The 14,826-nt window shown below is 42.9% G+C and overlaps 2 protein-coding genes across 2 annotated transcripts; both read right to left on the bottom strand.

The window, feature by feature from the left end:
- Positions 1 to 1,253: 1,253 nt before the first annotated feature.
- LOC131236835 (uncharacterized) lies at positions 1,254 to 2,425 on the bottom strand. Its single transcript, XM_058234307.1, has one exon. It carries the CDS (start codon positions 2,150 to 2,152, stop codon positions 1,406 to 1,408), a length of 747 nt encoding a protein of 248 aa, XP_058090290.1. The 5' UTR covers positions 2,153 to 2,425; the 3' UTR covers positions 1,254 to 1,405.
- An 8,329-nt stretch (positions 2,426 to 10,754) lies between these two features.
- On the bottom strand, positions 10,755 to 14,553 carry LOC131236834 (uncharacterized). The gene is made up of 2 exons (XM_058234306.1): positions 14,136 to 14,553; positions 10,755 to 11,649 (listed from the first exon to the last, which is right to left on the bottom strand). Exons 1-2 carry the CDS (start codon positions 14,463 to 14,465, stop codon positions 11,119 to 11,121), a joined length of 861 nt encoding a protein of 286 aa, XP_058090289.1. The 5' UTR covers positions 14,466 to 14,553; the 3' UTR covers positions 10,755 to 11,118.
- Between the last annotated feature and the right edge of the window lie 273 nt (positions 14,554 to 14,826).

The raw sequence follows: 14,826 nt of genomic DNA, 5'->3' as shown, positions 1-14,826 counted from the left end.
GACTTTATTGGTTGGCCTATACCAATTTGGGGGGAAAAGAAATGATAGATTCATTTGAAATCTATTAGTCCAGAGGGTACAGTTCTCAACAAGGCAGAGCTTTTTGTAGTCAAATGGACCTCTTCACTAAATGCATTGGAGGATTGTAAATTTTCTTTTCTTTTGGGGTTTGTATGTAACTCTTTGCACTGGCCCGATGCTTATTCAATAAAATTCCATTATCTTTAAAAAAATTAGAACATTACTAAGGTTTTGCCTTCTTACATGATGCCTAGGTTATATCACTTCTCAAGTCTCCTTCAGTGCCGATATGGCCAGAGAATGACTCTTTGAATATTTTTCAACTTTGTTTAAATGGAAAAAGTTTCCACTTCATTGGAGTTGCCTACACTGGAAGGTCTAGCAAAGGCAGCGTAATCTCTCCTTCCTCATTTCTTATAACACCACCCAAACCAAAATTTCCTGGATTGCCTAAAAAGCTCCTGTCTACATTCCATTTCCAAATACTCATATTTGAAGCCATCCCACCTTGCTACTTTTTGAATGAACCATTCCCCAACTCAACACAACAATATCTATCGAGATCTAACACATACTCCTACCAACTCCTTGAAGCAAAGTCACCAGCACATTAATAAATTCCGGAGGGGGTTGGGTCAATGATTTGAAAAGCCATAGACTGAGAATATGGTCAAAGGGGGCGGACTTTCAGCGAAAGAACTATAGATAAGGCTGGAGTGGGAGATATGGTTAGGTTTTGGGAAGACACGGGCAGCCAAAGAGAGCAATGCATCTAGGTCTCATTGTAGTCTTACATTGGGAAGGGTCACTTCCTCAAAGAACAATATGAATTCATTGGGTTAAAATTACTCTGGTGAATAAACTTCAGGCATAATCTTTTCACCAGCATTGAAATAGAGTCATTTGAGGAAAGGCAATACATTCAGATGAAGAAAAAAAAAACCCTGCTCCAGAAAGGCAATGCATTCAGATGAAGAAAGGATACCGAACCAAGATATTGGGAGCTGATCCCTCAAAATGCAATGCAAACTGAACCCCAAAGAAGGGGGAAAAAGCAAAAACAAAATAGTCAAGAGATTCTTTCAATATGTTAATCAACCCAGCAACAGATCTAATAATTAAATTTCTAAAATCACCACAACTTCCAAATATTAAAAACACACACACACACACACACACACACACACACACACACTCTCTCTCTCTCTCTCTCTCTCTCTCTCTCTCTCTAATAAACTGAAAAGAACCATTTTTTATTTCTCCAAATGCATCTGTTTCAACTAAATCCAAATTCAAATCCAACTCACGTGGATCAAAAATTAAAAGCTTTTGAAGAAACAGTACCTGAAAGTAAGAAAACAAAAAGAACCCAAATCCTGTCCGCCTAGGTTGAACCCTCACCTTTATCTTTACTCCCAGTTCCACTGTCGCTGCCGCTCCCAACTGCATCCGTCACCAATGCCATTGGCCTTTGCTCAATAACCTCATCAACGAGCCCAAATTCCTTCGCCTCATCCGGCGACATGAACATATCCCTCTCCATACACTGCTCAATTCGCTCAATCTTCTGCCCCGTATGCTTCGCATAGATCAAATTCAGTCTCTCCCTCACCTTCAAGATCTCCTTGGCATGGATCGCGATGTCACTGGCCTGCCCGCTAGCCCCACCTGAAGGCTGGTGAATCATGACACGGGCGTTGGGCAGGGCCCTCCGCTCGCCAGGGGCCCCGGCCGTCAGGAGTAGGGATCCCATAGAGGCAGCCTGGCCAATGCAGAGGGTGCTGACGGGGGAGCGGATGTACTGCATCGTGTCGTAGATTGCAAGGCCGGCAGTGACGACACCGCCGGGGGAGTTAATGTACATATTGATGGGCTTGGAGGGGTTCTCGGATTCAAGGAAGAGGAGCTGAGCCACAACAACGGAAGCTGTGTCGTCTGCGATGGGGCCGTTGATGCAGACAATCCGCTCCTTGAGGAGGCGAGAGAAGATGTCGTAGGCCCGCTCGCCCCGGGAGGTGTGCTCGATGACCATGGGGATGAGGCCATAGGATCGGACGGCTGACGATGGAGTGGGAGACGGGGCCGAGAGACGGTGGACGGGAATTCGGCGCGCCACGATTCGGGCAAACATCGCTGGGGTGTAGGGTTTTAGGGGAGAATTAGGGGTTTGGTAGGAGGTATTCTGGGAATCGGAATTCCCAGAGGTTAGGGTTTTGGAAAAGCTTCGGGTTTGAGAGATGGGATTTGGGGAGGTTTGGATTACAGAGAGAGGGGATTTTGAGAGAAAGGGTTTGAGAAAAAAAATGGGATTATGAGAAAATTGGGGGTTTTCGAGTGCCGTTGGAGGTTTTTGGCTAACCTCTAAAACCCTACACCCTACGAACCAGAAAAGAGGCGGGTTCAGTTAACGTGCGCCGGTGGGGTGTAGGGATGCCAAATAGGGCTCTGTCAATGGGCCTGTCGGGCCCACGAGCTTTTGGGCCTTAGCCAGGGTACCGTACGTCCCGCACTGAGAGCCACGTGGGTGGTACTTTCGTGAGATCCACCTCGTCCATCAGGTCCGATGGCTCATGTTAACCCAAGGAACCAAAAATTATAACCATCCAGAATTCATTTAGGTGATTTTTGCACATGCATTTGAAGTGCTTTTTTGAGAGAGTTTGACAAATTCCTCTGAAAATATAAAAGTTCCGTTTAATTTCACATGGAACAAATGTGTATACTAATTTGTAAAAATAATTTACAATGGCATACACCCAATCTTAAAATTTCGACTTCCATTTACATATGGACCCACACGACATAAGAAAAACATCTAAATGAAAGATTACATCATAATTCAAACTCAGCATCTTTCGTGGAGATATATTTGGTTGAAATCAAATAGACTATTAAAATAGAAAATCAATAGGAAATAAAGAAATCGAGACAGGAAATTTATAAAGTTGAGACGAGGCGTGAAGTGAATCACTTGCCTTAAAATCAAACTTTCTCTCATTGGAGAGTGTCCTAAGTGTTAACTAGCTTTTAGAGCAATTAACCTCCACGATATAACAATTATGTCCAACGATGCACTCATTGTACGCGGGTTCAAATCATTTACAATTTTAACTCGAAAGGGTTGAATTAACATAGCGATGAACTTAATAACAAAAATTTCCTTAAAATAACAACAATAGAAAGAGTTTTTGAAGAAGGAATAAAATAATTTTCATTATACGTAAAATAGAAGGGGGGAGTCTTTATATGGACTCCAAAATAGTGTCTTAAGTACCCCTTGAAAATGGTTTGGTCCGTTAGATTTAAACTCAACATATGCGATCAACTGACCAGATAAAGTTCCGCGAGTACACTTGCATCCACACTCGTGGCCCGTCTTGTCCCATCATGGTGCACGCACACTTGGGCTCGGCTCAATGCACATGTGTGGTCTATGCCATAGATTAGAGGGCGCATCCAAGATACATGATACTACACAAAATGAGACTATACAAATGAAGGAGCACATATTATTTTTTCTTTTATTATTAAATTGTTGATAACCATCCTCTATTAATTGGCAAATTGAGATGCAAAATCTGTGTAATTTTCTTTCTAAAGATCCATATAAATGAAGCCACAACTTAGACAGTGCAACTTGCCTTTGCCTCACATGCCCTCTCTTTGTACAGTATGTTTTGTACCAATTAGGTTGAGTTTTCTTAGTTGACTCGACTTGATGAGTCAAGTCTTAGCTTGGACATTTATGTGTAACCATCCAGTCAAGCTAACTCATTTTGAGTTGAGATTTTAAAAACATTTTGTGAACATTCCTTGATCAATTATTTTGAAAATTCTTTGACATAATTCTTCAACATCAATTTGGACATTTACTATATATATATATATATATATAGCTGCACACCGGTTCTCACGGAACTCATGCAAACTCTTTTGGTATGTTATAATATGTGATGTGACTCCATGATCTAAACGGTCCATGTGAAGCAGCACCTCATGAAACCCTCTAGTCTCAATTTTTACTTTGATCCAAAATTTTGGTGGGCCATGGAAAATGAAAAAAGTTTCCTCCCTTGATTTGCATTTCTCTTTGCTATGGCCCACCATAATTTTAGATCATGATGAAAATTTGTCCCTTGCGGTTTCATGAGATTCTACATCACATGGACCGGTGCGTACGTGAGCATGACTCTCTCTCTCTCTCTCTCTCTCTCTCTCTCTCTCTTCATATATATATATATAGAGAGAGAGAGAGAGGAATGGCCACCTTTACCCTAATTGTCATGAGTTTTTGAGAGAATTTTTTGAGAACTTATTTCCTATGATATAAGCACAAAATCTAAGTCTATGTGATATGGCACCCCAAAATCCCTACGACCCAACTTTTACCCTCATCCAAAGTACTTTGGTAGGCTTTGCCTATCTCTTTTGCCATGGCCCACCAAAGTTTTGGAGCAGGGTAAAAGTTGGGGACCTGGGGATTTCATGAGGTGTTGCATCACATGGACCATTAAAATTTTGAGCTCATATCATGTGAGATGAGTTCTCTAAAAGTTCTCGTGAAAATTGGTGCGCATGTGAGCACTCCTCTCAAATCGGAGATTAGATTTGTCCAACAGATTTAATTTTAGGTTTTTGACTTAGTTTCATTCAATTCTAGTTTGGTGGTTGAATTTGAGTTGATGCTATGTGTACAATTTCTAATTACTTTCCTATCAAATGTAATTCACTTTTTAGATTATCAAACAACTTCCCTTAGTATATTTAGAGACCATATGCAATGCTTGGTCAAAAGTTTGTGAGATACTATTTATATGAGACGGGTTCTTAGTCCAAGCCATCACTATTATGATAAGGCATATTTTAGATGGCCCACACGCCAAAATCTTATAGGTGGCAATGTGCTAAGAAAGGACTGAGCTAGGGCCAATCCTTATCTGACTCTAATCCATTTTAGGGCAAATATCTTATTTTGTAATTTACAATGTCCTTAGTTGCTTACTATTTGGATTTATCCTAAGTCCATAGATGTATGTAGTGTGGATTTGAAAATTCCACAAATTTGACAAACCCTCAACAAGATACAAGGTAGCTTTGAAATTCATGGATTACACAAAACCCTCACCCCAAACAGTCCCTTAGAATCTTTGTTTCCAAAATAAGAAAACAACACACGAGTACATAAGTGTGTGGGCCAATCCGCATTATTCTAACAAAACTTACAAAAGGCAATGAATGGGTTTGCATCAGCTCTAAAGTGGTCGTGGGTGATATTCCTCTTTCATATAATGGGCAGGTGCAGCAACGCAGCAGAAATTTAAATAGAACAACAATTCATGCAGAAGAAGACAATTAAAAAGATTTCCTACTTAGAAAACATGATCTGTTTCCCTTTATATATATATATATATATATATATATATACACACACACACACACACACACACACACACACACACACACACACACACACGGAGAGAGGGAGAGAGAGAGAGTCATGCTCACACCTTCGCACGTGCACACCTTTGCATAGGTGTTATAGGCGTCTAATCCGTGCGGTCCATGTGATGCGGAGTCCCATGAAATCTCAAGGGAAAATTTTTAGCCTAATATAATTTTCTGATGGGCCATAGAAAAGAGAAATACAAATCAAGGGTGGAGACTGTTTTCATTTTCCATGGCCCACCAAAGTTTTGAATCAAAGTAAAAAGTGGGCCCAGGGGATTTCATGAGGTGCTGCTTCGTGTGGTCCATTCAGATTTTGGAGTCACATCACGTATGATGTGTTCTCAAAAAAGTTGGCACGAGTTTGGTGCAAACTAGTGAGCAACTGAACATTCGCACGTGTGCACACCTTTGCACACATGTCATGGGCATAGAATCTGAACAGTTCACGTGATGCAACACTCTTTGAAACCTCATAAGCCCAATTTTCAGCCCAATACAAAACTCTGGTGGCCTATGACAAAAGTAAACAATTTCCTCCCTTGATTTGCATTTCTCTTTACTATGGCCCATTAAAGTTTTGGATTTGACTGAAAATTGGACCCATAAAGTTTTGAACAGTGCCACATCACATGGAGTGCCTATGACAGGTGTGTAAAGGTGCACACTGGGTGCTCAGGTAGGTAGGTAGGTAGGCAGGTCAGCATTCCTATGTGTGTGTTAAAAAAATTAAAAATTAGTCCCGTTAACCCCTCCAAGATGGAGAACACATTCAACAAGTCAATGACATCACATTTACACCTAATTTACACCAAATGCCTTTGATTAAAAAAATAATAATAAAAAAAATCTTTGATGCATTCGGACAGCCTGATGGATACGACATCGGCATTTACAAATTACACACACACACACACACACACACATATATATATATATATATATATATATATATATATAATTGAAATCCAACTGCCCAAATTAGGGATACTAACTTAGAGATATGATGAAGGAAATACTATGTTTATTCAATTATTAGACTATCAGATTGGTGAAATTTTAAGGGACAGTTAAAAATGAAAAATATTTTGTCAAAGAGTACCAGCTAATTAGAAGTTAGGACTAATGGTTAAACCTGCATTTATTTGGGCTGTGTAACTTAACCGCGGTGTCTTCCATAATGCGGTCCATTTAATGTGTTTAAAATATACTACTTGTATCAGTCGCAAGCAATTGCGTATAAAGTATCTTTTGCAGCCAAAACAAGTTTTATCATATAGATGTTGACCAAAATTACAGGAGAAACCATCCATGGATAATTTTGGTCGGGTGGGCCCCACTAGGATTTCGGTAGTGGGGCCCCCAACCGAGCTCAGCAATGGAAAAACTGTGGGCCCCACCATGACGTATGTATTTTATCCATTCCGTCCATTCATGCCATGAGATCATTTTAGGTTAAGTGCTAAAAAATGAGGCAGATTCAAAGCTTAAGTGGACCACACCATAGGAAATGGAGGGGATGGGGATGCCCACTATTTAAACCTTCCTAAGGCCCACTGCGATGTTTATTTGCCATCCAACCCATTTATAAAGTCACATAATCCTGGATAAAGGGAAAATCAGTTTGATTAGGAACATATGTGGATCTCAGGAAGTTTTCAACAGCAGGCATTCAAGCCCCACGGTTTCCCATAATGTAGTCCACTTGAGCTTTGGATTTGCCTCATTTTTTTAGGATGCGCTAAAATGAGATGGTAAAATGGATGGACTATAGATGAAACACATACATCATAGTGGGGCCTACAGAGCTTTGACCAGTGCCAACAAGTACCAGTACTGTAGGGGCCATAGAGAATCGGAATCCGAGCCCGACTAGCTCAAATGCGGGGCAGATCGCCACCTCCATCATGGTTATAGCCCATTTTTAACTACTTGCATTTCAACCGTTCATCTCTCTCACTCTGATGTTGATATGCTCCCATCTCACGGGCTGTGATAAGGATTCCTATTGGATACTACAAAGGGTGTACATTGAGTCGAACTGAGTCGAGCTGGCCTCAGCTCAACTCGGCTCGAACACTTGCTGACCTCAGCTTGAACTCGGCTCGGCTCGGCTCGGTCCTTGAGCCTGACTGGCCGGATTGGCTCGGTTCGGTCGGCAGCTCGGGCTAACTCAGGCCGAATTCAAGCCAAGATCGTGCTGAGTTCGCCTTTGAGGCATTTCCACAAACACCTAAACTGCAATTTCAAAATTCCACTGATTTACAAACAAAGGTAATGGTTTTAATGGTGTTTTATCAAACACCTTCTAAGTATCATAAAAACCAAAAAAAAAAAAAGAAGAGAGAGAGAGAGAGAGAGAGAGAGAGAGAGAGAGAGAGAGGGTATTTGTTTAATGTACATACCTTGCTTACCACCGGCCAAACCTTCCTTGCCACCAGCCACATTTTGTTGAGTCATTTTATCAAACAGTTAGTGAGCAACATCAATAGCAAAGTAACCGAGTCACCAAATTGGTTCGACCCGAGTTCGATTCGAGCTAGATTCGATCCTCAAATCGAGCTGGGGCTTGCTCGAACTTGGCTCGAACTCATTTTCGAGCTCAAAATATCAGCTCGACTCGACTTGAACTCAGCTTTGAACCGGGTCAAATCGAACTTTTTCGAGTCGAGTCGAGCCAGCTAATGAGCTAGCTCGGTTCGTGTACACTCCTATCATACTACCCCCACCCAGGCGCAGTATCTCACCACCGGGAGCGGATTGGCTACTGACAGGTTGAGCAGTGAGATTGCTACTGAAGTGACGTCACCAAGTTGTGTGGGCCCACCGTGATGTATATTTTGTATCCATGCCGTCCATCCATCTGGAGAGATCATTTTAGGGTAAGATCTAAAGAATGAGTCACATCTAAAGCTCTAGTGGACCCCACCACAGAAAACAGTGAGGAGAGTGACTCCACCGTTAAGAACTTCTAAAGGCCACGAAAGTTTTCAATCAAGCTGATATTTATGTTTTCCCTTATTTAATGTCTTTTTTAACTTTTAAACAGGTTGGATTTCGAGAAAACATCATGGTGGGCCTTAGGAAAGTTTCAACGGTGGGCATCAATCTTCCTGCTATTTTCTGTAGTGCGGTCCTTGGATTTGCCTCGTTCTCTAGGTCATGCCTTAAAATAATATCTCCAAATGAATGGACGTTGTGAATACAACACATATATCATAGTGGGGTCCATGGTGATGTCACTTCAGTAGCGAGTCTTGCTACTCAACTTGTCAGTGTCTAATCTGCGTCCCTCACCGCTAGTCTCGCTACTCAACCTGTCAGTATCTAATCCGCGTTCCTCACGGCTAGTCTTGCTACTTAACCTATCAATATCTAATCCACGTCCCTCACAGCCTGCCGGGATTTGATTGGCCCGCAGGCCCTATAGAGAGGAGACAGATTAGATACTGACAAGGCAGTAGCCAAAACTGCTACTGAAGCGAAGTCACCAAGCTCTGTGAACCCCACCATAATGCATGTGTTATATTCATAGCATCCAATCATTTGTAGGGATCGTTTTATGGCATGATGTCTTTTTGAGATCTAACCTATTCATAAGTTAGCATAGAGAAATATGAAGTGAAAACAAAAATATAAGCTTGATCGGAAACTTCTGTGGCCCCTAAGAAGTTTTGAATGGTGGATGTCACTATCCCCACTGTTTTTTATGGTGGGGTCCACTTGAACTTAGATCTATCTAGTTACTTTTCTCATGCCATAAAATGATCTCTTTAAATGGATGGATGGTATGGATACAACACATGCATCGTGGTAGGGTCCATGGAGCTTGGTGACGTCACTTCAGTGGCCATTTGGCTACCGACCTTGTCTGTATCTAATCTGTGTCCCTATAGAGACGAGGCCTATGCAACGCATGCGTGTACTTGGGCTATCAATGGTCTGGGTGGCTCAACTTTAGTGTCTGCCTTAAATTAAATCCCTATTATTAATTCAGCTTAGCTAATGATACTTCCAAGAGCTTGTGGCTGGGCCCATTTAAGGTTTGAGATCTTAAGGTGTATAGACCTCAGGTTTCAGCCAGCAATTTCATTCGCCGCAAAGAAACCTTAATTGCGAAACTAGACCCCGGGTCATACGGATGAACCCAAAAAGACCAAAATACCCCTTCTTCTACAGTTGCTTACCCTAACAGCCAAGGGGTATTTTGGTCAAAATACTAGCATCCGAACCCTAAAAAGTCGCTTTTTGGAAATAAGTTTCCTGCCAGCGAAAATAAAAAAGGCATCGTACGGATTCGTTCATTCCTCTAATTCTTTCTTGAGGTTTTCATGGCAATATGTAACAAACCATGTGTCATGGGAAAATATACGCCAACCACGTTTAAGGTTAGTTCAGCCCAATGCTCGTCCATGAAGCCCTCACCTAGGAAAGCTAGCATGAAGTGTTTGCTCCCGTGAATATAGCCTTCAGCAGGACGTGGTCTCAAGTTGCTGCTCGCTCGCGCCCACCAAAAGCAGATGACTTGACAAAGATAAGGGACCATTAAGAACAGATAGATCTGACGAGAGATGAAGCTCGAGCTATAGCTCGGATTGATTTAGTCTTGATTAGGTCAGCTCGGATCGTCTTCGGCCGACCAATGGAGCTTAGCTCAGGCAAGCTTGGCTCGAATCATCCTCGGTCGACCAATAGAGCTTGGCCCAAAGTAGCTCAGCATGTGATCCTCTCTAGTAACACACAATTCAAAGATAATTGCCAACTCCCATCAGTTGTGCATAACCGCCCAAGGCACCATTACAGGGTAACTGTCGATGCTCACCACTTGCACACATCTCACTTAACGGCTAAGATAGTGCCTTAGATTGCGGGCCATGCGGCCCTATGAACTCTATAGCCCTATGAACTCTATAAATAAAGGATTCATTGATAAGGATAGGTACGTAGAATCTCACGCCCTAAACCCCTTAACACAATCAGACCAGATTACTAGTCTGACTTTGGCATCGGATGGTCCCCTCCTTAATCCAGGGTCTCCTTTGTCTTCTCCCCGTGCAGGTGTTTGGAGGTCGGAGTAAGGCAGTCCAGATTCATGCATCAACACCATGCACGACACTATTGCATGGTGGAGCACACCTAATGAGCAGCCCATATTTGTACATAGTCGAGGCTGGACTGGGGCTCAGCGTACATACTCTTCGCTTCCAGGCCGGGCTCGGGCCTAAGTTTTACTTTGCCGGGCCCATCAGCCTGATTCATTCACAGCCGTAGAAAAGCAGTAAAAACCCTTTACACAAATTGACTTTTTCTTTTTCTTTTTATGTATAATTTACAATAGAAAATACAATGGTAACGGAAAAGATAAAGGCTAACGTGGGCCTGCAGGATCTCTTACTGGGCCAAACAATCTGAACCGTTGGATCAGATTCTGCCACCTGTCTCCGTATCATCATAAGCGAACCACTTACTAACATTAATAAGAGTCAATTACCAACCACTCTACATGGTTCACATCTAACCCGAGTAAGAGAATCCAGACCGTTGGATCGGATCCCATTGACGACTCTTTTCCATGTGGGCATGGTTTGACCAGTCCCCAGCGCATGGTAGCAACTGCGGGAAGTAAAATGCTAACATGTACCACCTGCCCGTTTACAAAATCACAGGCGGATTTCGTCGGTTCCTCTCCAACAATCCTTCCAAGATGATTTTCTTCTTATACTCTTCGGAATCCACGTCGATCTTGACGGTTTCCGGAAGTTCTCCGGCGGCCTCGCCGGAATTTTCAGTCGTCCTCAGGCAGGGGATGAAATAAAACCAGGCCGAGGTGCACACGATCGCGCACGTGCGGCCCCACACGAGCATGATCGCGAGGATTACCATCAGGACCGACAATCCGACCACCGGATCGAATTTTCCGACGGGTATGTCACTCTTCCGGTCGTGTTTCTGGCCGGCTAGCCGAAAATTTCCAGTCGGATGTGCTTGTTTGCGACGGCCGGGCGGGAGAAAAGGCGAGGAGGGGATCTGAGGCGAACCCGATCCGCTTCTGGTTTTCCGAGGTGTCTGGGCCGTTCTTTGACACGTCACTTCCTTTGTGGAAACGGAGGTCTCGTTGGCGTTTCGAGATTCTGCGGTCAGGATTTCCGCTGCTGATGAAAGCTGGCCACATCCATACTTGGGCTGAAATAAAATTCGAGTATCGTCAGAAATACTAACGTACGCCGCTATGAAAAAGATCCAGAATACTAATTTGCACGGGGGAGTTCTTTGATACTCCAATTGCGGACGACGCTTGATAAACAGGCACTTAGAAATGTCCACGTGGCATATATATTAACCCAAATTAAACCGAGTAGATATTGGAACTAACGTCTTTAGTTTCCATATAAATTTTAGGTTAGCTAAGCAATCCCAACCTGTGATTTGTGGGCAGTTATTTAAAAATTTAAAGTAAGATTCTTGGATTATTTTTCCACTTAACTGTCCAAGAAATAACTACAAGTTTAATATTCAGCGGACACAAATTGAATATTATCTGGCTTCGTTGAGATGTTAAGCTACTGTTTGTATGCCTATCAAATATATATCTCACCAAACAACTTTAAAACATGTTTTATATGTGCCATCTACTATTGGAACGGATTGGCTGGTGTACCAGCCGCCTTGCTGGTGCATGTACGTGTAGTCCGATAATGAGCGTTGACACTTCTCAAGCTCCGAGCCGTACAAAAGATCAAAGTTATATGGACCCACAATTATTTATTTATTATATTTATACCATTCATCCATTTTAGAGCATTATCCAAAAAAATGATTCATATCAAAATCTCAAGTGGACCACACCACGAATAGGAGAACTGTTAAAACATTTGTAGGGCCCACCATAATATTTATTTTCTATCGAATTAGTTTGTAAGGTCACACAAACCTATATGAAGAGGAAAAACAAATATCATGTTTTTCAAAACTTTTGTAAACCCCTCAAAAGCTTTCAAGGGCAAACGTTCAATTCCCAGCTGCTTTCTGCAGTGTGGTCCACTTGATATTTTGATCTGTCTTATTTTTCCGCTTAAGTTTTAAAACGAGCTAGCTAAATGGATGTATGGTTTGGATATAACACATACCTCATGGTGGGACCCACATAACTTAGTGACGTCAACACACAGCCAGTTCGGTGGTGTGTGGTACACTGGCCAATCCGCTCCATCTACTACAGGGCCATATCTTCCAATCAGAAGGGAGCAGTATCCAATCCACGTACATATTTAGATAATCAATTTTTAGTACGTGTTATATCTAAACTAGTGGTATGATTTGGACAGTTTAATTTACATAATTTTTATGACACGTAATCAATTTTTGGATAACATCTAACTGCCTGCGTATCGCACATCAAACTCTGCCAGAGTATCAAGGTATTGCTGGGTTGAACACCGATTTCAGACATCCCACGTGTCATTATGCGAACCGAACCTGTGCGTTGGATACACGTACCTCAATCTAGACCGTCAAATCATGGGCCACACTGCGGGTTTTGATCACAACTTGAGAACCACGCAGGTCGGAAAATCCTGACCATCTGATTTATTGAGCAAATTCGGACCACTAACCACTTTCTTTTAACATCATTTTCATGGCCCACCACAAGCATCGTCCACAGAATGTGATTTCAGGTCCACGGTCCATCCACAAAGAGGCCCACGATTCAGACGGTCTGGGTTGATGCAGGCATACATACATCTTTTGGGTTGTACGTTCTGACTTTCAGTTTATAGAAGATGGGCCCACCGTTCAGTGATCCAAAATGGTCAGAACTCAGCGATGGATGGACGCCGGTTTCCTGCTAAAGTCTTTCCCAAAAGTTCCTGCTTAAGGATTCTGGGTGGGGCCCACTGTGATGTTTGTAGAAATCTAACCCGTCTATCAGTTTTCCGAGCTCATCTTAGGACATATGACCAAAAATAAGGTGGATCCAAAACTCAAATGGGCCACATGAGAGGAAATAGTGGGGATTTAGTAACCACCGTTGAAACATTTATGCGGCCGTAAAAGTTTTATATCTATCTAAGTTTTTGGTATTATCACTTCATATCAGTGAAAATGACCTTATAATCGGTTTAGATGGCATATAAAAGTCAAGGTGGAGCCTAAGAAGGTTTCAACAATAGGCATTCCTTTCCCCACCGTTTCATCTCATATGCCGACCTGAGTTTTTGATACTCCTTATTTTTAGTCGCATGTCCTAAAATCAGCTCGAAAAACAAATGGACGGGTTGGATTTCTCACAAACATGGCAGTGGGCCTCACCAAGAATCCTTGCGCAGGAACTTAATGCCAAAGGCTTTGGCCCGAAATCCGCGTCCGTGCCGGCCTATGCACCAAAATCCCCCTAACTTGGAAGATCCCAGCGGTAGAATATCTGGCCTTCTATTGATTGAATAGGAGCCGTTGCATCTTTCATTTTTAACCGTTCCTTTTTTGGCCGCCTATTCCAATAGCTAAGATCATTCCATTTGAGAGAGTTTGAGTCATTTACCAAAGCCGGTTCGACCCCTAATATCAACGGTCTGGATCACTTCGTAATGGCCCCACCTGCAGGAATATGAAAACCAGAACTCTATACACGCCCGAGTATTTACGACACCTCTATGCCATCATTTCCTTACCTTTCCAGATTTCCCAACAACGCCCTGATCTGACACCGCAACCGCATTCCGCTCCTCATCGCCTGCAATTTGACGCTTCCCGGCGCAGCTAACAAATCCCTCCTCGATTTCTGAGTCGTCGTCGTTTCCACGTGTCGCCTTCCGGACGGTCGCTACATCCACAGGCACCGTCTTTATCCCGGGCTTCTTAATCCAAGACCTCCACCAAGAGAACCGGCGCTTCTCTTTCTTGCCGCGACCCGAGAAGCTCCCAGAGAACCCGAAACACGACGGCAAGCACGATTTATCGGATCCGGTTTTTCGGGTTCTCTCGGCCCGTTTACTCTCCATCGAGAGAAGAAGGGGAGTTGGAATTGGATGGATTGGTGAAGTTTTCCGCTGTATTTCATTCTCTCTCTCTCCCAAAACAAAGAATTAAAAATAAAGAAACCGGAGTTGAAAATTCGGTGATGACTTGACTGTGTGGCCCGGTCGTGACTCCGACACGGCTATTCTCCCACATCTTCCCATTTTACGAAAATACCCTTTCGTTACTGTTTAAATTGCTAGCACGTGCCAGAGCAGAGTGTGTGAGGGGTTGTACCGTAGTTATGCAGATTGCGTACTACCCCCGCCCGTCCCTAGCTCCGAACGGGCAGGTTTGTGGGCGGGCCCACCGTGATGTATCTGTACATCAAAACCGTCATTCCCT

The sequence above is a fragment of the Magnolia sinica genome, chromosome 2 (assembly GCF_029962835.1).
Source record: "Magnolia sinica isolate HGM2019 chromosome 2, MsV1, whole genome shotgun sequence".
NCBI lineage: Eukaryota > Viridiplantae > Streptophyta > Magnoliopsida > Magnoliales > Magnoliaceae > Magnolia > Magnolia sinica.
This window is presented reverse-complemented; position numbering and strand designations above follow the sequence as displayed.